At 42.5% G+C, this 23,740-nt stretch overlaps 1 protein-coding gene across 1 annotated transcript in view; it reads left to right on the top strand.

The window, feature by feature from the left end:
- Window positions 1–23,740, top strand: part of TENM4 (teneurin transmembrane protein 4) — a 514,257-nt gene that overhangs the window by 427,315 nt on the left and 63,202 nt on the right. The window contains exons 17-21 of the mRNA XM_072850823.1: window positions 5,818–5,937; window positions 12,739–13,000; window positions 18,733–19,000; window positions 21,220–21,363; window positions 22,486–22,735. Of these exons, the coding sequence (XP_072706924.1) occupies window positions 5,818–5,937; window positions 12,739–13,000; window positions 18,733–19,000; window positions 21,220–21,363; window positions 22,486–22,735 (1,044 nt within the window). The remainder of the gene's footprint in view (window positions 1–5,817; window positions 5,938–12,738; window positions 13,001–18,732; window positions 19,001–21,219; window positions 21,364–22,485; window positions 22,736–23,740) is intronic.

Raw genomic sequence — 23,740 nt, forward strand, 5'->3', positions numbered from 1 at the left:
CTTGGTGTCGTCTGCAAACTTACTGAGGGTGCACTCAATCTCCTCATCCAGATCCTTGATAAAGATATTAAACAGAACTGGCCCCGGTACTGAGCCCTGGGGAACACTGCTTGTGACCGGCCACCAACTGGATTTAACTCCATTCACCACAACTCTTGAAGACTGTAGAAGGTTTCTTGCAAAAGGTTAACAGTTAAGAACCATACCCACATAAAGAGTCATCAGCATCTCCTGACCCTTCAGTGATGGGACTTTATAAATAGCTTCACTGAGTGGGTTAAACAAACAGGACAGGTACTGTTTCTTGCTGCAAACAACTTAGAACTGAGTTTCTTTTATTGAGCCTGGTCAGAGCTCTTATAAACTTTGCTCTTCATCATCCACTCTTTTTCTCCTGCGTCTCCCACTCCATCAGCTGCTCAGAAAGTTGAGTGGCAGGATCTGCTGCAAACCGTGTCTGTCAGTGCCACTTTATCAAGTTCCCGTTTGGGACTTGGGTGAAAGTCAGCACATTAGTCCCTTTGTCAGATTGACACTGGCATTCTGGTGCTCCCCTTATTGGCGAGCTTCTCTGCTGAGCCTAATTAACGATTTCTATCCCAGCTGCCCAACATGTGCCAAACCCTTTCAGAAACTCACTTGTGCTATCCGTGGTGGTGTGGGAGTCTTTCTGGATGACTACGGTTTAATTTTCATTGTTGCATATAAGCGTGCATTTCTTGTTTAACAAGGAACCCTTCAGCAGGATCTTTTCCGTTCTTTTTCCTAACCTTAATTCCTTAATTCAGATGGCAGCTAAGATCAGTAGGTGAGTTTCCAATTTGAGCTTTTCCTACAGCTAAACTGAACTGAAGAAGCCAGACAGGGATTGACTCAGTTCAAGGAAAGATTATCAGGAGTTTTTTCTGCACAGTTAAGAGGCACGTGGGCAGGGCTTTTTTTACAGACAGCTTTTGAGGGAAATACTGCCACAAGCAATGAACTTGAAGGTCTGTATGTTCTGCTGTTTCCTCTTCTTCTTTTGTCCTTCATCGGCCAGCTCAGGCATTTTCTCTGTGTCCATGTGTTTGATCATGATGCCCTTAGCCTGTACCTGGCATTCTACCAATTTTCCTATCCATCCTAGTACTAGACTGCCCTGAGGTTGTTTAACGTGAGACAGGTGCATTCAACCCAAAATGGACGAGGTACATTTTGCTGCATCCTGTGTTATTATCAAGCAAAAAGGTCACAGCAGCTAAAGCCGTGAGATTGTAACAAGTGACTATTTATAGGCACTTACCAGCAAGGTGTCTGAGCATGTCACAGATGAAGTGCCATGAGAATGTAAAAATCCCTATGCAAGGGATTAGCAGATTACTACAATTATCTTTCTAATGTCTCTGTAAAGAGGGGATGTGCCTCGATTGCTGTTTTGCAGGTGGAGTACAAAGACACCTACAGACTAGCTGACATGACCAGTGTCACACAGAAAGTCTGTAGCAGAGGAAGAAATAGAATAGAGATCACCTAATTTCATTAATAATGCTCTTCCTAATGAGCAATAACTTTCTAGATTTTCACTCTACGGTGTTCTGATGAAATTTCATCCAGAGCAGAAGGATAAATCCCATATATATATACACATGTATACATATAGATATATACACACACCAATAAAATATGGAAGTGGTAAGTAAGTTCAAAGAGATGAAGAGATTTATAGTGGCAAATTAAAATGTTTATTATTAATAACGTGGCTGAGGATGGCTAAGCAGTCATGATAACCATCTCCACACATGTGAAACCTTTAAAGGAGAAGGCACAATGAGTTACGGTGGAAATATTTTGAGGAGCTCCAGAAATTCATTGGGGTGAGATTTCCCATGGCACCTATCCTCAGTCAAGGAAAGAATATACATTTCTTGCAGCAAAAGGGGGTTTAGGATTTATGGAATTTTCTTTTCCCAATTAAAAATCTTTAGGAGAAGCACTGTTTTTGTCTATTTCCCAGTGCCAAGCGCAGTGTCAGCAGAAAACACCTATGAATAAGGAGTATTGGAAGGGCCAATGTCTAAGTTATGAGACATTGGATCAGAGTCAGTATTAAAGACAAATCTTTAATGTGCTCCTGTAATGTGAAATGGCTTTTTGGGAATTTACTTTTCTGGCTTCTGTTCTAAAGCTGTTTTTGTCTGCTTGAATTTTGTTGACAGCCTGTCAAACTTTCTTTATATCTGAGCAATGGCAAAGTAAAGGCATCGGTGCACACCTGTCTCTTTTGCCACTGTGGCCCAGATCTTACCAGGAAGACTTAATTTAATTTTCTAGGGAATAAAGAATGACTTCACAAAGCGATGGTGTAAAATTGTCTGATACGCCATCTGGCATTCTAGATAGCGTTTCAACAATGATTTGGTGTTTCAGGGAAGCTTTTATGGACAAGTTAAAAAAAAAAAAGAAAGGAAAAGTCTAATTAAAGAAGAGGAAAAAAAGCAGACTGCTGTTCATTGTAAAACAAGAGTCCATACAGCCTGATGCAAAAGTAATGAAAGAAAGAAACAAACAAACAAAAAAAGCCAGAAAACAGAGGCAATAGGTGGAATCTGTTAACAATTCAATGGGAAGATGAGGCTCTAGCTACAAGAAATTCAATTTTGTTCAGCTGCAGAAAACACTCTGAACTGGCAGGCCTAGACTAATGGAATAAATCTCTTCTATTAACATGAGAGATAATTTTATGTAAATATATTGGGAGACCTTCTAGCGGAGCTGAACGTCTTAGCAGTACCACTTAACTTGTTTGTAGTGTAATTGCATTTAGACCAAGGTCTTCTGAAGGAAATGGCTGACTAAATTAGCATTAACCAGGTTCCTGGGGGGCTCGGTGTCTTGTGGGTAGTCGATCTTGCCTCCAGAAAGGACATGTTGACACTAGAGAAGACAGCTGCTTCCAACACACTGTATTAACTCTTTTTCCCAAGTGGGGCAAATTTTGTCACCCAGGGAAGGAGAAGATTTGAGTCTCTAATCAGGCAGAGTCTGGGCTTTGGTTTTCCTCCAGTTTCCATCCCTCCTGCTTTTAACTGAATTCAGATTTGTGAATGTTGCTCCAGCTTCTTTTTATCACTGTGGTTTGGGAAAGATGTCCCCTTTGTGGGAACATCTTTATAGCATGTAAATAAAGCTATTGTTATAGTCCTCAGGAGGATGGTGGATGCAGCTGGGCTTGCTGACGAGCTGCTTCTCTGAGAAGAGATGCCAGTGTTGTCCAAGTTAGTGAGCACGTAGATGTGCTAAGGAGTGCAGCGCTGCGAAGCATCGTCTAGAATGGGAACCCAGTCTCTTCCTGGAAGGTGGGAGTTCAAATGCATTTGTTACCGCTGCCAAGGCGAGAGGAAGCTCTTTGTTTGTCCATGTTGTGCTGGTGCTTGTTATTGAAGAAACAGCTGCCAGTGGTATGTAATGGACCAGATGCTTGCTGATGTAAAGCACATCCCCCTGCTAACACGAGCTGAGGATCTAAGCCTATGTGCTTGCAATATTACTTAGAAGTTTGCAACTGCTTGGACATGTGTTTTATGTAGGACAGCAGGAGAGACACCTGCAATGTGTTGTATTTTTTCCTTTGGTTGCTTTTAACTCTTGGAAGGAAGAAACAACAGGTGGAAGTATTCTTTCTAGGTTCACAAAAATGTATGAGCTTGTCTCTCAAGTATTTTAAAACATTCGTAGCTCCAGTGTTGGCTTGAATATGTTATCAGTAATTCAGAATACCGACTCCCTTATGCTCGGGTCTTAGTCTTCAAGCAACAGTCTGTAGTGATTCCTTGCCTTTCACAAAATGTGCAGCCATTTGATGAGGAGCTGAGAGAAGACAGTTTCAAACCATTCCTCAGGTCTCCCTAAAGGATGGAAAAGGAGATGAGGCAGGGTGGAGGGGATCATGGAAAAATCTGAGAAGAGACCTCACTTCTGCTCTTAGCTCAGACATGCAATTAGACATACTCACTTTGTGCAAAATTGCACTACAGTTTGTGACCTGCTGACATCAGTGGGGTTATTCCAAGAATTGACATTTTTCCAAGCATATTCCATGGCATCGTGATCCTTTGCGTTATACTTTGCCTGCCTGTTGGAGAGTGAGGTGCATAATACTGTACTGGAATATCATTTTAAATGTGTTGTATATGTGAAGCTGAGTTAGAGCCTTCAGTGGGACAAGCAATAGAAGTATGAAGAATATTATTAGCTCCAGAGCTGGGTTCAAGTCTTTTCCAACATGACTTCTAACAAGTCAGTGATGATATATCAGAGAAAACTCAGTGACAGAAAAAATCATTTCCATTACCTCATTTTCCTGTGACCTGTTCCAAAATTGTATGTGAATCCAGTCACATTTTAGATTGCCAACACATTCTGGTAATGCTTCGAGAATTTTTGTTAATATTGGAGCTCTCCATTTAGATCAGTAGGAGTTTTGTTTAAGATTCCCTGACAAATGGTCTCTTTTCTGTACCGTGGAATATACAAATAGTGCAGCCCTTATTAAAGAGAAATTGTACTTTATCTTCTTGCGTTGTGCAATATAAGATTTTTAGGTGGTCTGTAAGAAAATAACTTGATCTTTTCCTAATGATCCATGTTTATGAAATCGTCTTTACAAAACATTGCAGATATCATCCTTTGCCTCAGTGCACTAGTAAAGCAACATTTCTCAGTTGAAGTGGGTAGATAGCAAGTGCAGCTGGGATGATTTACTCTAGCTGAGATCTGGTCCTGCACCTGTAGAAACATTGGCTTTCAATCTCTGCTCTCCAGCAGGACAGCAGTTAGGAAAATCACTCACTGGGTCACGTTAGCACACTGACACCACAATTTACTGTTGCCGCTCAGAAAAATAGTTACCTTCAGCCAAAAATTGGGTTCAGACACTCTCACATACATGTGATGCTTTGTCTTTATACGAAGCTCCTAAGGTAGAGGCGTAGTAATGACTTAGAGGTCTGGAAACAGACTTTGGAATAAGAACCTAGAAAATCTGTCTTTGGCTTTACTGCAGATTTGCTGACTGACCTTGGGCAACTGAAAATCACTCTGTGCTTTATTTCCTCTCTCTGTAAAATACCTATCTTGCAGTATTAATCAATGTTTGTAAAGATCCTTGAAATCCTTAGATAAAAGAGCACATTACAGAGCATAGAGTAATTGGACTAGATATAGCCTATAAAATAGTGCAATCTACCAAACTTGGAAAGAAAAGACGGGAAGAAAAAGCCTGTCCTGTTAGCATGCTCAGTTCCCCAAGCGGTTTGTAGGGAAGCTATCTGAACCTAGCAAATTATCTGTCGCGGTTTTCCCAAACGTGGAAGAAATGAGCCGTCAAGCCTTGGTCAGCGTGCATCTGTGGCTTTTGTGCCTTAAATATGTCCATGCAGTGCTTGGTAGGGTTCTGTTCTCTTTGATTCTAAAATGTGCTTTTCCCTTGATTAAGGCAATATTGCTAAGACACTGTGAAACTTGGTTATAGCAAATTCCAATGTGATGTTGCGAACCCTACCGAAGTCCATAGTTAATGAAGTATATGCTGCAGCAGTTGCTTTTCAAGAGTAGGTTAAAGGTAAACGTCATTTTAGATATTGAACGTTCTTACACAACTCCTGAGAAAGTCTTCAAGAGCAGCATCCTACCATCAAGACACATGGTGTGGCCCCCAGCTCTCCAGGACATAAGGGCCTGGGCTTTCTAGTCTATAGGATTCCCAGCCACAGAAATAGAGGAAAAACCTGAATTTGTCAAAAGATTTACTATTTCTTACCATTTTTCTCCTTCTTGCAGACACGCATGTGTGATTCGAGGCCAGGTGATGACAGCAGATGGGACCCCTCTAGTTGGAGTGAACATCAGCTTTGTGAACAATCCTCTTTTTGGATACACAATCAGCAGACAAGACGGCAGGTAGGATATCTTTATAGGATTTACAGTGTTCAAGCAGCAGTTACGGCATTATTACCATCAACACTAAAGAGAAACTCCTTCCAAGAGCACGATTATTGTTGATGCATTTTGAAGATGTTGATGCATTATTGTCAGTTGCTATGAGGCTACATCTGGCTGGCGACCGGTCACCAGCGGTGTTCCTCAGGGTTTAATTCTAGGGCCAGTTCTGTTCAATATATTTATCAACGATTTGGATGCAGGAGTTGAATGCACCATTAGCAAGTTTGCTGATGATACCAAACTGGGAGGTGCTGTTAACTCTCTTGAGGGACAAGAGGCCTTGCAGAGGGATCTAGATAGATTGGAGCATTGGGCTATGATTAATGGGATGAAATGTAACAAGTCCAAATGCCAGATTCTGCACCTAGGACAGAGTAACGCTGGGCACAAGTATAAACTGGGAGAGGAGTGGCTGGAGAGCAGCCCTGCAGAAAGGGATCTGGGGGTGCTGGTGGCAGCAGGCTCAATAGGAGTCAGCAGTGTGCCCTGACAGCCGAGAGGGCAAACCGCATCCTGGGGTGCATCGAACACAGCATAACCAGCCGGTCAAGAGAGGTGATTATCCCGCTGTATTCAGTGTTGGTGCGGCCTCACCTTGAGTACTGTGTGCAGTTCTGGGCCCCACAATTTAAGAAGGATGTGAAGGTCCTTGAATGCGTTCAGAGGAGGGCAACAGAGCTGGTGACAGGGCTGGAAGGCATGTCCTATGCGGAGCAGCTGAGGACTTTGGGCTTGTCTAGTTTGGAGAAAAGGAGGCTGAGGGGCGACCTCATTGCTCTCTACAGCTTCCTGAGGAGGGGAAGGGGAGAGGGGGGTGCTGAGCTCTTCTCCCTGGTATCACAAGGACTCATGGGAATGATTCAAAGTTGCACCAGGGGAGGCTTAGACTGGACATGAGGAAGCATTTCTGTACTGAGAGAGTGGTCGAACACTGGAACAGGCTTCCTAGAGAGGTGGTCGATGCCCCAAGCCTGTCAGTGTTTAAGTGGCATTTGGACAATGCCCTTAATAACACGCTTTAACTTGGTCAGCCCTGAATTTGTCAGGCAGTTGGACAAGATGATTGTTGTAGGTCCCTTCCAACTGAAATAGTCCTATTCTATTCTATTTTTTTCTTTTCTTATTTTTATTATTTATTATTATTAACTTTGTGATATCACCTAGAATCTTTAGCCAACAATTGGGCAATGCAGTGCCCATGCACGTAAAGAAAAGACGTCTTCTGCTCCCAACAGCTCTATTCTTGCTAGTTCATGGTGAAATGATCAGGAAGAAGTCATTAAGATTACAGTTGTGTTAGAGGCAAGTGCTTAAAATCTGAGCAATCACGCTCAACCAAAACAAAAGCACTGCAAATTGGGAAAGTCTTTCATCTTATCTTTTGTCTGTCAGTGCTAATTGGCTCCCTTTCTTTTAAGAACAAAAATGAAACGTAAGGGGTTCCAGCTGCACATGCTCTATGTACTGACTACTAACCACTAGCACTTGGGAGGGGATTTATAGATTTTAGCACATCTCCAATCCACGACTTTCATTAACGGTTTGACTTGGCCAGAGAAGCTAATAGAATTATAATGAAAGAGAGGAACATGTGCTAGCAACGTGTGCTTAATGCTGCCTTGTTCATGCTCATGAGGGTTTGCATCTGCTGTAATCTACTTGTATCTACTGATGGTGACTAGGAGGCTTTCCGATTGATGCTCCACCTCTTGGATGACGTGACAATAAAATCTGGATAATAAAGAGACATCCCAGGAAAACCAGTGGTCTCCTTTGGAAAAGGATTACTCTGGAGCTGGTGCCTTTGCATTGCCCACAGCATACGCATTACTGTAAAAACGAGAAACTCGTGCACATTTATGCTATGAGTATCTCTGTCAAACTTATTGAACCTACTTTGTGTGAAAGTGAGATCCAAACTGCACTCTCAAGATCAGATTGCTCTGTCTAGACCAGCACAAACTCTGTGTCTACTAGAACAGATAAATATGCCTGCAAAATTCCCAGACAATAATGCCTGCCTTAACCTTTTTTTCATCTGTTTCCTTGTCTTACATACAATACCCAACTACTATGTGTAATCTTACATTTAGATTACAAGTACTTTGAGGAAGGGACCATCTCTTTGCTTTGTAATTGTGCTGTACCTAGCACTGAGGGCCTTATCTTAAACTTCACCTCTAGGCAGCAAACATACCAGTAAGTTAAACAGGACCAGAGCACGGAGGTGAGCGCTGCTATCCCAGCCCTGGACCTTTGCAATATTTGGGTAACTATTTCTTTCCAGTTCCCAGGTGGTGAAAGGGAACTCCCCCCTGCTATAAGCCTTCTTCTGCTGGCAGTTCAAGCCAGGGATGTTCCTTTCACACCTTGTCTTTCCCAACCTCCAGCTGAGCAGGAGACCCAGGGCAGAAAGCAGTGCAGCTGGAGCATCAGCATGTTCCACCAAGCTTCAGTGGACTGCTGGTTCCTCGGGGCCTGCTGCCAGCCTCCAGAAGTTAAATTAGTTTCAAGGAGCTCAGTGCTGCAGTTTGCTGACTCAGACCCCAGCAGATACTCAGCTCCAAATGATAAAAATGACAGAGATCAGCTGTCTCGGACAAGGGAATCTGTGACCAAGTGGGATTCATCCTGAAGCTGGGATTTCTGTCAGCAGCTGCTGGTGGTCAGTCTAACACCAGGCTGCGTGGTGTCAGCTCTTCTGATTTCACTTTCTCCACTGCCTCTCAAATCAATCTGCTTCTGCAGTCTGCTTCTGCAGAAACCTTGTGCAGGTTTGGTGCATGACTGACATTCAGTAAATTGTCCAGTTGCAGTGCTGAGTCTCTTGAATCATAAAAATACCTTCCAAAATTGTCTGAGGCATACATCCAGATATTTTCTCAAATGAATGGGCACAACAGTGCATCTGTGTACTCTGGAGATAATAAACGGAAAAGTGAAAGCCCTTCTTTTAAAGAACACCAGAATCTAGCGACTTCCTCAGTGGTGAGGTCTTCTAAAAATTACGTTGAAGTATTTAAGAACATTCAGACTAAAATTGTCAGGGCAGAAAATGATATCACACATCCCTTATTTCTAAGCCTAGCCTTGCTGCTGATTTAGCAGGTAGCATTAGATGCATCTCTTAACCTTCCTAGGCCAGCCAACCAGCCTGTGAAAAGGAGATAACATTTACTTGCCTTCCTTACTGATTGGTATAGCATTTATTAAATTCTATTTGTAAAGCACTTTCAAAATCATGTAAAGAATTATTGCTAGTAGTTTCTATACTGTGTTTTGATAGTTTTCAGTAATTTTCTGAATAGAGCATGACTCTTTTCTCATCAGCTTTTTCACAGTGCAGTTTTCACGTGACTGAGTCACTTTGGTTTAAGATGTTGATGCTCTTAAGCAAGAAGTAGCTTCTCCTGAACTACAGTAGCAGACTGCATGCATTCCCAGTCCATAGCAGTGCACAGTCATATGGGGTCATCTGGACCATCTTTGGTGGCATTCTGGTTTGAAGGAAAAATGGGAGCACGCATGCAAGCAGTTACCTTGTTCCACGGGTTATGAGATAACTGCATAAAACTCACTGGCTTCATTATCTGGCATATTCACCATAGGAATATATATTTTTGAAAACGTGCACTGAGTTGCCTTAAATTGATTTAGCAAATCAGTTTACTGATAGCAGGGCAATGACTGTGTTTTTGAGTAAGGGAGTTTAAAGACAGAATTGCATCAGTTTAGCTAGATTGGTTCCTAAACTGATTTTGTTGCTTTGGGTTTGGTTTGTTGGGGTTTTTTTGGCATGACCAAGTTTCAACATCAGTATCATAAGTAAAATTTCAGTTTTAAAATTGCAGTGAACTGAATTTTTCACCTCTGTAAGTGGGTTGACTGTATTCCAAGTCTCTGCAAGTAGGTTTCACTCCTATCACAGTACTCAGATGCAGCCTATAATAGTGAAATCCTGGTACTCTTTAAGTCACATTACTTAGTCTGAGCAAAACTCTTTGATAACTTCAAGGCTCCCATGTGTTTTTAGCCTAATTATTGTGACACAGACCTTTTTCAGATAACAAGGCATGAAGATAAAATGACAGATCTCAAACCACTCTATTGTATGCATGATTTCTCTGTAAAGCAAAGTTAATAGATAGATCGAAGTATTGGTACTGGATTATAAACCACATTTTTAAATAAAGCTTTGAATTTGATTAAACTGGTAGTTTACAGAGGCTGTAAGTCCTCAGTATCCCATGGTTGTGGGCGCGGTGTTAATAAAACAGCAGGAAAGTCTCCAGACTTTTTCAGTATTGCGTACCTGCCATCACATTCAGCAACTTTGGCATGACTCTTTCAGAGCAATGGACTTGCCAAGCAAAGAGATGAGAAAGGGTTACACTTTTTTGGGGGTGAGGGGGGGTTGAGCCTGCTTTGTGGATAAATAGAGAATTTAATCCTTTGCCCTGTATCTCCAGAGTCTTTTAAGAAAAAGAGAACAATATGACTGTACAACAAGTATGATTTTTTCAGAGTGATAAAAAAGACATCAGAGATCAGCAGCAAAACCAGAAATAAAATTATCTCATTCCTTCAATCCCAAGACAGTTTTGCTATTGTTAAATTTAATTTCACTAAGGGAAGCTGGAAGGAAGGTGTTTTCGGTTTGGCTTTTTCTGTTTGGTTTTGGTTTTAACTTTTGTTTAGTTCATCAAGGTAACTTCAAAGCTGTACCCTGTGACTCCGGGAAAAACAGCTCATGAGCAACACTGCCTGCTAAAAAATACTGCCTGTCTCTGTTTTCACAGCTGCTGGAGCCTGACATGGAGGTGGTGCTTTCCCTTCTGCATCCTGTTTTGAGGATGCAGGAGAGGCAAAGATGTTTCCCCCCAGCAGGTTACCATCCCTGACCCAGGCTCAACGAAGCCAAGAACCGCTCACAAAGGAGTGAAATGGAGGTGTTTCCAAATAAAAACTCTTTCCCACTTGCCTAAAAACTTACTGAGCATCATTTGTAACGTTTGTTTCTTGCCTCCCGTTGCCCCTTTCAGTGCCCGGCTTCATGCAGAGCAAGCTTCTCTCTCCTAGCTGAAGGGCTTGCCAAATGCTAATTGACTGTTAAAAATGTTCTCATCAAAGTACAAATGCTGCGCAGCTTTGCTGGCAAGGGCCGGCAAGTTACTCATCAGGCTGTTGCAAGCCAAGCTTCATAGGTCTGGGAAGCTGATGCCCCCACTAGAGTGGTAGAATAAACATGTCTTTAGCTTCTTAAAATGCTTTCCACTCCCTCCCATGGACTCAATTTAAAATTCTTTCCTGAATAACTTTCTTTTCATAATTATATTTACTAAATGGCACCTCACTCTATTGGCCATAAAAGAAAAAAAAAAGGGTTCTCTTGAATGATGGCTTGCCAAAGATTTTTTTTTAGAAATAGTTCATACCTGTGTTGCTCTTCTGGGATTTTTGCAGCTGATCTGAAAGCCTCATAATTAGTTTAAAAGATAATTTTATAATACTTTTTTTCAGTTTCTTTCTTACCCTGTAATTACAAGGTGCATCAAGTCTGGCTTTGGGCTGTCAGCGTGCTTTCAGATCCTAGTTCTCAGGACGCACAGAGAAGTGCTTTACTTAAGCACATGGCTCTTAAGCGCGTGAGCAGCTCTGCTGAAGCCAGCGAGCCTATTCACATGTTCAAAATCTGTGTGAGACTGTCATACACTAGTGCCAAGCATCGAAAGTGAGAAGCAGGGAAGAGAAAGCTTTCTTTGCCTGAAACACACATTTGGCATTGCAACTGAATAGATACTGAGAAAAAAAACAAAGCAGCAAAAATGAGAGGTCTTCAAATTGTGCTGAAATCCCTTCTTTTCTCAGTTAACACCTCTTTTTTCAGTCTATACATAGTAGATACATCCTGTGGTACTTCATAAAATCTCCATCTCTGACAAGATGTGAAGTTTAAATACAAAATTAAGAAAAAAACCCAAACCCTACCCCAACATCTTTACATTAAGAGGAGGAATATTTTCCCTATTGAGGTAACGTCCTTTCATACAGCTCCGGAGGGCTGTCTGTTAGCCCAACGTAATATCCCACACTAACACAGGCAGAAAAGCCACTTGGCTGGAGACAGCGTAGGGTGAAGTTGCAGACCACAGGCATTAAGTTATCATCTGCCCTGCTCTAAATGATTAAGAGTCAAAAAAGACTATGTGCTGAGTGCTGTGGTACAGAGACTGCCTGCATGGTGTTCATTTCTTCCCCATGCCTAGTACTGTAGGTCCATGACTGGGCTCCACGTGTTCCCTGGGTTGCATTAGGTATTAGTCAGGTTAGCAGTGATGCCAAGACCATTTATATGGTGGTGTGTCAGAGAAACCACTTTCCAAATAGTTTATTTCATCATGTGAATTGATCCAATCTGTGACTGCATTTGGATGATAAATATTTTTAAAAAAAGAAAATTAGTATGTATGGTCAAATAACACCAGAAAAGCAATAACAAAGATAAATATTTGTCTCAAAAAAAGGGATGGGTACGTTTTTAATATACATGGGGAAAACCTGCAAAGAAGCTGAGTTTGTACTCCTGCCTCTGCCACTTGCTCTTACCCAACTAAAGGCTCTTTGGGCTGTAGGTTTTATGCCTGTAAAATGTGGGTGATGATATTCTTGCGATTGTTTTTCTGGGGTCCTTGCTAGGGAATTGTTACAAACACATGGGCTGGTGCTTGCACTAACTTTGTATTCCATCTCTTAAAACAGCTTCGATCTCGTTACCATTGGTGGCATCTCCATTATCCTGCACTTTGAGCGGGCTCCCTTCATCACCCAGGAGCATACACTGTGGCTGCCATGGGATCGCTTCTTCGTGATGGAAACCATAGTCATGAGGCACGAAGAGAACGAGATCCCAAGCTGTGACCTCAGTAACTTCGCCCGGCCCAACCCTGTGGTCTCCCCATCTCCTCTGACAGCTTTTGCAAGTTCCTGCTCGGAGAAAGGTCCTATCATTCCTGAAATCCAGGTATGAACCAAGGAGAAAATAATCCAGCTCCTTTCTGTGCTTCTTTTGCCTCCTTTGAGCAACACAAACACAACTATTCTGTGTCTTTATTCCCCTGCTTTGCTAAAGAAGCATTCCCCATTTGTTACACCATTTTTCAGACATTTGCCAGGAGCACTTGCTCACAAGCACGCACTTAGCCAGAAGGTTTCTTTTCCCTTATCCCTGAGAGATGCAGGCATTGCACTTGCAGCCGACAGTGAAAACCTACATTGGACCTGCTTTGCTTTCACCTCTCGTCCACAGGAGGTGGGCTGGGACCCCCGTATGACCCACAACAAGCCTTCGGGCAGCTCTTTGGCATTCAATACGCCCAGCGCGAGGCTGATGGACCACTTACACTCTAATGCCTATCTTCTGTTCGGGAGCAAATTTCACACACTGGGCATTATGGACCTCAGTGGTGGAGTATCGGGTGTGAACTTTATCAGGGTTTGAAGGCACACCCCTCACTCTACAAAGCTGCTGAGATGTGCAGTCAGCCAGCAGATGGCTGGCAAATGGCCAGGTGGTAGAGCACCTGGGTTTTATTGCATTTCATGACATTTAGGATAGATGAGCAAAGCGAGAGGGTTACTTTTAATTTCTTGTCCCTGATTTCCTTTTTTAAGGAAGTGTGAGTCAGATAAAGTAGTTTAACAGCCTGCTGTGGATTCAAAGTATTTTGCCAAACGGAAAGTTGGGTTTTAAACTGAATAGTCCAAACAACTGAATAATCCATTTTCCTTAAAAATATTCACTGTGTTGACATATATGGATGTAGCAGCATTCAAGCTTTTCTTTCTTGGGCATGTTATTCCCTGGGTTTTAGATGCCAGCATTCGGGATGTCCTGGGTATTGCTTTTAGTGACAAATAATAGTCTGCCAAGGTAGAAATAATAACAAGTGTAGCGACAAATTGTGTGCTTCCTGCTTGACTCCATTGGGGTTGTGGTAGCGTTAATGAGGAAAAAAGTCACTTTATATCTTCTAATCTTAATACACCAGGTACTGAACCCAGCAACAAATAAAGCTAGTGGTCTCTTTACCTTTCCCTCTGGACCAAATCCTGTGATCCTTTCTCACACTAATTTCCAATTACAGTCACCGGGTTTGTCCCAGCACAATTACTAATTAAGTCCCATATCTTGTAAAGTTAATCAGATTGCAAATTCTTGGTTCAGTTTGCACATCTCTTTTTTCCTAAACCAACAAACACCATGAAAAGTAATGTTCAGCACTGCCTGGGAAAGAAGCAAATATCTGATACAGTACAACTATAATCATAATCTCACTCATTATTTGGTAGGATACTCGTTAGATTGTGTTAATTATATCTATTGAACTAAAACATTCTAAAACTCCTCTTCAATAAGAGTGTGTGTCTGTCTATTGACTGTGAAAGCAGACAGGGATGTAGATCCTAAGTAATGGTTTGATAGTTTCTTGACTATAAATCATAGAATCATAGAATGGTTTGGGCTGGAAGTGACCTTTAAAGGTCATCTAGTCCAACCCCCCTGCAATGAGCAGGGACATCTTCCACTAGATCAGGTTGCTCAGAGCCCCATCCAACCTGACCTTGAATGTTTCCAGGAATGGGGCATCTACAACCTCTCTGGGCAACCCATTCCAGTGTTTCACCACCCTCATTGTAGATGTTTAGTGCCATTTGAAATGTCCTGCAGATATCCTGCTTGGCCTCCAACTGCCAGTCCAGAATGATCCCCCTATCAGTGTCCTGCATTACATCTGCCAGCCCCTTGTGAATGTCACAGATAACTTGGAAATCCCAAATCACACTAGACACCTGTAGTTATGGAATCTAATTAAGACCTAAGTGGGATTCATTTTGAGATTATGGCACCTAAGTAAGGTGTTCACTCGCAGTCATCTGGATGTGTGCTAGATGTCTGAGCTCTCATTAAAGCTGACAGAAATCTAATCAATACCATCAGCAGAGCCTACAGATCAATTAAGCTGACCATCTTGAAGGTATCTGGTTCCCACTGACGGTATCGGTTAGATGTCCACTGACTGTAATTGATGCTTACATGCCTACTTCACATGCACACACTTATATATATGTTGACGTCTGGATTTAGATGCTTTAAACTGGAATTGAATCCCACTCTTAAGTTTACGTGGCAAGACCAGCCTTCCAAAGGGCCTATCTGTGCCCATTGGCCATGGAGAGACCTAGAAGAGTAGCTCAGAGGAGACTCCTAACTTTTAGGTTCCTAATTTGGGTAAGATAAATCCCATACATGATGACCAGTACTTTTCCCATGTGCCAAATGATTGAGCTAAAACCTGTAAAACTGTGTTCCTCCTCAAATGTTGACAGCTGAAGGTTAACAGAGTTTGTGGTGCAAGAGGATACAAGAGAATCTGATTTTATGGCAGAGTCCTGACTGTACTTCAGTTCAGAAATTAACTACTTTTCATTCCTATACTGGATATACATACAATAAAAAATAACCTAGCTGTCAGTTTCTGCAGCTGCATTTTATAATACACAGTTCTCAGTAGAGAAATGTTAAATATAGAAGGTGTGAGCACATAGCTGGGAGGAGGTGACAAGCGGATGGCAAGGCTGGGAAAGAGATTTTGACACATGGACAGATAGGAACCTCATGAGCTCCAACAAATAAATGCAGTGTCCTCTACCTGGATGCATTCAAAAGACCAAATAATACATTTTAAGTGTTTGATTCAGGTGCCTAAAGTCAGATTTGGTGATGTCAGAAAGTCAGATTTAAGATGCCCTGAAGTGTCCCTTCAAGCCTCCAGCTGTAGCTTCAGAAAGGTGGAGATCTCAAGAAGGTCCATGTCAGATCTGTCATCCCCTTGCAGAGGTTTTGGATGCCACAGAACATCTCAAAAGCACTAGATGCCTATGTTAAGGCCTCTGAATCAGGTTCTAAATCCCTTTCTTTCTCAAAATTCCTTCTGAGAATCATATTAAAAGAGAAAAAGATTGATTATTCCTTGCCTTGCCTGCTGGCAGAGTGAAGAGTAGCTGTAAGAGACATGTGTAACCCAGCACACAAAAACAAGATTTTCTACATTGTCTCATGCAAAGAGTGGAAGAATTGCTACTAACACAAGCATAGCTCACCACCCAGGAGCGAAGGGAACACGGCAGTGAAAATTGCTAAATTGTGAAAATCCCTAGTAAGCCTGAAGAACCAGCTCTTCTGCCTGACCAGCCTGGTGGCTGGACCACTTTTAAAGAGCAGATTACATTGGTTAGGCCATGATGAACTCTAAGAGCCCTAGTCTTTCACAAGGACCCCAGACACAGCATATTAATTTATCTGGGCCAAACAGCCATTATCAAATAGAAATAAGGGCACAATTCAGCTGTCATTACTTTTGATGCATTCAGAGTATTTTAAAGCTGATTTTTCCCCTCTTCTCCCACCAGTGTCCTACTGGATTATACTCCCCCCACCAATGCCCTGCTTTGTTGCTAGTTCAGCACTGCTTGCAAACTACAAATGCATTTCGGGTAATCTGAATTACTATTTGAACCCGCTCGTCAAGCAGGCGCCTTTAAACACAGCCCCTTGTGCTGGTCAGTGCTTTGGTACCTCTGTGCTGACCCTTTCTCTGGAGTGGTAGACAGCAGAGACAGATCATGACAGAGAGAAATAATTATTTCTGACAGGGATTTGAACCAGACATTGCAAATAGTACCTCCGTGACAATTATTTCTGCCTGGCTTTTTCCTAGAGGGGTTACATATGAAGACAGATTTGATACAAGGGACCACCTTTACTGCAGCTTGGCTCAGCTGGTCTCTGGTTGAGCCTGGTCCCAGCCCAGCTTGTTGCTGAGCTCATAAAATATATTTTAAAATTCCTGGGTTTTCCCAGTTCTGTCATTTTTCAGCCTCCTAAGCACTGAGATATGTAAATTGAAAAGGCTGCATTAGAGAAAGTAAATATTTATGAGCACCGTGGAACAGCGCTTTAACTTCTGGATGTGTCCGTTTGTCAAGTGCTGCAATGCTCAGAGGCTGTAAGTTATCACTTGAAAAAGTGCTGGGCCTTTTTCTTAGAAGAGGTCTTTTCAGGGGGCAGATTACAAGATTTGTCGTTATTTAGAACGCTAACCAGAAAACCTGTAAGAGATGAGCAACTTGTCACACCAGGGAGGTTTGCTGCTCCCACACAGGAGGAGTTGAGTATAGGAGCCATGTAGCTTAGAGGACACCAGGATGGCTGTGATCCCCTCCTGATGGGTGGATCTCCTGGCCCACCTGCCTTCAAGCCTCCATGCCCTTAATATTACGAAAGCTGACTATTGCTGGGGAAGTATTTTCACAGCTCATTTAGGGTGCGGCACACCGAAGCATTTCAGAAGTGGCGCAGGAGAGAACCGTGCCAGCTGCGACCTTCTGACACGTCCCATTATCAGAGCAAGTTTTCCAGCTCACTGCTAAGCTTCTACCTTCATCTTTCAAACTTTTGCCAAAGGTTATGCAGCAAATGTCCATGTTGGGTGCTTACCTAAGGATGAAATTTCCTGGAAAGTGACAACTAATTTTTTTTTTCTCCCAAGACTTAAGAAAAAAATGCCCTTTTTTATCAGTATTTTGCATGGGAGAATCAGCATGGTGCCTGGAATGTACATTGTATCGCCTTCCAGAAAATTTCCCTGGATTTCTCCAACTAAAAAAAAATAATTATTTTTAAGATCTGATTATACTTTAGCAGGTAAATTAGCTGAAAATCCCATCTTTACTGAGACTTCTCTATTCTCAAAGCCGAACAGGGGGAGACAAAACTTTCCCTGCTGTTTCTCCAGTCTTCTGTGAAATTCTGTACTGGAACGGAGACCTGTGAGATAACTGTCCCCATCAGCCAGAAATACCCACACGGCATGGCTAGAGGAGAAAACGAAGTAACTCACCCAGAATACAGAGGAATTTAGAAAAGGAGGGGAAGGGAGAATGCAAAGGAGGGGAAAGGGGTTGATGGTGGTAGGTGAGGCCAAGAGCTTCATCGTGCAGGTAAGAGGGGAGGGAATTTCAAGCAAGAATGAGGATAAGTAGGAACAAATATGAGGTCAGAAAATAAGGATCAGGACACAGGAGAAAAAGGCTAGAGGTAGATCAGGCAAAGAGGGACAGAGGTGAGGTAGGAGAGGAGCAGTTTCGAAGAAGGAGAGATGGGTAAGTCAGAGGAGGGAGGGTGGAAGCAGGATTCACTAATGACATGGAGAGAATGGCAGGTTGTGATCGGGGCCGGGGAACATCCATGAGGATACAGGCCAAGCAGGGCTTGATATTTTACTGGGAAAAGGACAAAAATTAGCAGCCATAGAAACCTACCAAGATAAAAGACAGAAAATGGAAGCTAAACGGATGGGCTGGAATAATATCTCAGACACCAAGCTCCTTTCACCACGTGTCCTGGGACTCCTTTTAGCAGTGAGTCGCATTGTAAACACTGACTTAAATGTGGTACTTTGGTCTCTTGTTCTCCCATGTAACAGAGATGGAGAAAGAGGGGGACATTCCTTGGCTTCCACAACTAACCCTATAAATTACATATATGATTTTATAATTGATGCCTATTAGGTGTGCTTTTTTAGACATGTTTACCAGAGCTTTTATAAAGGTGTGTTTGATAAATTACAGCTTCACTCCCTTTTCCTGTCTGCTCGCTGCTGATTTAACACCTCCTGCATTGCTTTTCCGCAGGCTCTACAGGAGGAGATTAACGTTTCTGGTAGTAAAATAAAAGTGAGTTACCTGAGCAGTCGCACAGCTGGCTACAAATCAGTCCTGAGGATCAGCATGACCCACCCCACCATCCCCTTCAACCTCATGAAAGTCCACCTCATGGTGGCCGTCGAGGGACGCCTCTTCAGAAAGTGGTTTGCAGCTGCTCCAGACCTGTCCTATTATTTCATCTGGGATAAGACAGATGTCTACAGCCAGAAGGTATATGGGCTCTCAGAAGCCTTCGGTAAGTGATCCCAGGGCTTGTGTCTCTTTTTAGAAGCAGCTAAGTGGCAATGCACAGACCTTGTCCTAGATCGGTATGGTCCAACTGCTAACACATAAAATGGTCCCTGCTGGTTCAGTGCTGTTTCCTTGGAGAGGATTGGGCCGAGCTGTTCAGACAGCACACATTTCCCCAACAGATGAATACTTATCTGTTCTCTGGCTCATAGCCCAGCACATACATCCTGAACTGCTACCGTCATATTCGTACGGAAGGAATGAACTGGGACTAGAGCCATTTGGCTACCTCTCACCTATAGCCAAAAGCTGTCAGCGCTGCTTTGAAAGAAATCTCTAGAACTGAGTCCTAATCTCCAACCTCCTTGTGCCTGACCTTCAGGATTGCTCTGATCTTACAGTTTCCCCTTCATTACCCATTCAAGAACACAGTCCCAAAATGGGGCCTGATGGTCTTCTCTCTTGTACCTTGTGCATTCATTTACATCTGCAAAAGACTGTCAGAAGCTGCAAGGCAGAGAATAGGAGGGCTCTGCATACTCAACGTGCCACATCCCCAGCACCAAGCAGTATGGTCCGTGCCACCCACTCTGTAGGGGCAGAACCTGAAGTCCTTGCTGGGGCAGGAAGCTGTGGAGACAATATGTATGCAGAGACTCATTTCATTCCTCTTCCTGCTGCCATCCCAGACCTCACCCAGTGAGCCCTGTGTGATGATGATGGAGCGAAGGGGGTACTTTGAGTGTATAGTGAGCAGAGGTGATGCTGCTTTGCAGTGGTTGCTTCCCATCTGATCAACAACCAGAAGCAGCCATTCAGTTAATAGGTCTTCAACAGAGTCTAAACTAGACCTTTCAGGCTGCCAAGACAATGATATCAGCAAGATGGAGTGATCCCAAATTAGCAAATAGAGCTCTTGTTGACAGAAGGGTGGTTCACTGACACCTCATAGCCCAGCTGAAGGTAAGTCTCTTTAGAGGAGCTGTAGGGTGCCATGTTTTCTAGGAGGAAGAATGGGTGCCTTCCCCTCACTCAGGCTCAGCTACCTTGAGCAGGCTGGATGATACAACCTGCTGAGCCTTACCCAGTTTGAAGTCCACAACTGAGAAACGTGTCCTGGTAGCATACCCTGAAAGACTACGTTTACATGCTCTTTAAGATGCTAGATCAGCAGTGGGTCCTGGAGTGCTCCATGATGCAGCTCTGCAGCCCTAGAGTACTCAAGCAGGTCTGAGGACATCAGCATTCAGGCTTTCAATGATTCCCACCTCCTCTAGAACAGTGGAAAATATCAAGCCTTCGTTTCCTAAATCACATCTTCCTCTGATACTGTCTGATTCTGCAAAAGGCTATATTTGATGGGGGATCCTGAGTTCACTCAGTGCTCAGCACTTTTCAAGGAGGCTGGGAAACTTGTAAGATCAGACCTTTATTTTTATCTAGTAAAAAACCATGAGATATGTAATTGCTTTTCATTTGTGTAGAACTTGCAGTTCTGCTCTGCTTCAGCTGTTAGCGCTGAAAAGATCAGGTAGGGCAGAAGAAAAGCAGACCAATGAAACTGGTCCTGCTTCTTCTGAGAAAATCATAAAGGAGTCATTATTTTGTCAAAAAAATTAGTTTCCTTTTACTGACATTATTTTACTCTTAAGCAACTCCAATGTGCTCAGCGGAGTTACTCCTGAAAGGCTCTGATTAGACATCATGGGAAGTAAACCACATTTTGCTATGTAGCCTTTTGACATTAACGATGACCACAAGTCAACCTGGTCTAAGACTGCTGTCTTTGAGGGACTCACTGCCCTGTGCCTCATTTGTATAAGTCTTTACTTTCCAAGAAAGGCCATGATTTTTAGCAAGTTCCTGACATGCAGTCTTAGATCAAAGATACTAGATAGGAGTAAAATTCTTCCATTTAGGAATCCAGCAGTGGTTTACACTCTCAAATACCCATTGTTTTAAAAAAAGTCTTTAAAACAGTGCCTTTTAAATATTTAGCACATTTGCCCAACGTCTACAACTGTGTTGACCTTTTTAAATGCAGGATGGCCTTTAAAGAGAAAAATATTAAGACTGTGCATTACAATTATGACATTTTAAATGAAATTGGCAGTTGCCTGTAGAAATGCTCTTACCCCTGCCCAGCTGAAACTCTTTGTGTGCTGATTGTGCATTTCTGGTTTACTAATCTGGGGGGGTCTTTTGCTTCTCTCTTGTTCATAGTTTCAGTAGGTTATGAGTATGAATCCTGTCCTGACTTGATCCTGTGGGAGAAGAGGACAGCTGTGCTTCAGGGTTATGAAATTGATGCTTCCAAACTTGGAGGATGGTCCCTGGACAAACATCATGCCCTCAACATACAAAGTGGTAAGCTGATTGTAATACATAACAGAGGAATAATGCGGTGTTGCAAGGCCAAGTTGCTTCTTATCACTTAGAATTCAAGAAAAGGAAAGGAAAGAAACCTGATCAACATGTGTGCTCTCTCACGTATTTTACTAACAAATTATTTCTAGTAACCTATATTCAGAAGCAATATGGTGCGCATAAATCCAAAAGAAGCTGGCCATCATGAAATAGTTGAATGTCAGCATGTCTAACTACGTGCTGTCTTAAAAGAAGGGGAGTATCAAGGAAAGTATTCCTAAAATAACAAAGGGGAGTCTATTCAGATTGGACCTACCGCTGACCATAAATCCACCTAGACACATCTTCCAATGTGCAAGTGTACTTGCAGAAATGAGAGGCTTCATGGATTACAAGGGAGAAAGGAAGGTGCCAGAGTCCTTGAAAGTTGCTCAAGACTGCAGCAGGGAGGCTTGAAAGCTGATCAGAACATGTTCGAAAGATGGAAGCACTGTGTCCTTCTGGATGATAGCAGTGGTATGGGAGCAAACATCTAATTCAGCCCACACCACTGCTGAAAACACTACACTTACAGGGAACATAAGCAGAGCTCTTCTAAAGCTTTGCAGATGAAACATTTCTCTAGGGAATGCACCATGGTCTTCCTGTCCCTTATCTTTCCATGAGCTATGTAATTTCTCTTTTTACCTGGTAGGCTGCAAATTACAGGGCAAGGAGTGACAGAAAAGGCAGGTGAATATTCATGAGACACTGAAAAGTGTATTTCATTCAAAGGTAAAGACAGTCTTGTTCTCCCTACATACTTTTGTTCTGCAGGAAATGTAATAGGTCTATAAAAAATACTTACTTCAGATAAAGGGCTCCTTATTTGAAACCATCACAAAACAATACTATGAAAGACAATAAACCTCCATAGAATCATTTAGGTTGGAAAAGACCTTTAAGATCATCAAGTCCAACCGTAAACGTAACACAATGTAAAACATAAAGTCCAACACTAAACCATGTCCTTGCCACTTGACAAATTCCCCAGCTGCCATCCAGCATTGCCAGTTTGTGCTCCCTTTGGTCTCAGTTTCCCTGTCTCTCTTTAATTTCCTTATTACTGTTTTCTCTCTCTAGGCATCTTGCATAAAGGAAACGGGGAAAACCAGTTTATTTCCCAGCAGCCGCCTGTGATCGGAAGCATTATGGGCAATGGCCGCAGACGTAGCATTTCTTGTCCAAGCTGCAATGGTCTTGCAGATGGGAACAAACTCCTGGCTCCCGTTGCCCTAACATGTGGGTCTGATGGAAGTCTTTATGTTGGAGATTTCAACTACATCCGAAGGATCTTTCCCTCTGGCAATGTCACCAACATACTGGAGCTGAGGTACACTGTGCTGAATGTGGCCATTATAACTATGACCTTAAGTTCTGCAGAAATGTTACGTACCCAAAAGGAAAATGAGCAAAACTCTTAAAAAACTATAGTAAAACAGAAAAAAAAGCTATCCAGATTTGCCTCTTCTGCAACTCTGCTGACTTTGATTTACACCAGAGAAACACAAGCCTGACAAGTTCTTCCAGAATTGAATCACACACCAAAAATATTGACACATTTCTGTGCTGTTAAATCAAACTGTGTTGATGTTTCCCTTTTGGTGTAGTTAGAGATCAGTGGGAATTCTTAAAATTAACAATCAGCCTCTGAGATAACCTAAACTTGGAAGGAGACTGCACTGATGGTAATATGTAGAGGTTAATCAGGACAGATCATCATTCATAATTAAGACAGGATGATCACCTAGGGAGTCACAGACTGGGTTTTTCTAGTTGTTTTTGGGGGGACAAATACATATCAGCTCCCCCCGGTTCCCAACTGAACAGCAGTGTCAGAGTGAACATACAGATAGATCGTCTGAAAGTAAGTGAAGTGTTTCCATTTACCCCAAATAATAAAGGAAAAAATATATATATTAGGAGAAATAGGGAGGATGGGGAAGGAACATCCATTAAAAACAAGCAAAGGGAGGGAAAGGTATAGATTTGTCACAAGTTCTGAGGAAATGAAATAGATTGTGACTGAAACAAAATTTCAAATTGACCTCACTGGGGATATTTTTCCTATCTAAAATTTCCACAACAAATACAATTACCCACTTCAAAGCACCAGGGCCTGATTCTGAACTCTGTGACCAGGCAAGGCTCACTCCAGGAAAGTCAATAGAGTTAAACCTGTGTTTGTGAATGAGGCTTCTCTGCTTGAAGGACCTGACCTAAATTCCTGAGAGGTCTATATGAGGTTAGCATGGTAGGAAGGTTCACATTCCTATTTACCTCTCAAGACCTGGCCTGAAAGTGAGAATCTTCCAGAAAGTAAAAACCTCCCTGCTCT

The sequence above is a fragment of the Ciconia boyciana genome, chromosome 1 (assembly GCF_034638445.1).
Source record: "Ciconia boyciana chromosome 1, ASM3463844v1, whole genome shotgun sequence".
Classification (NCBI taxonomy): domain Eukaryota; kingdom Metazoa; phylum Chordata; class Aves; order Ciconiiformes; family Ciconiidae; genus Ciconia; species Ciconia boyciana.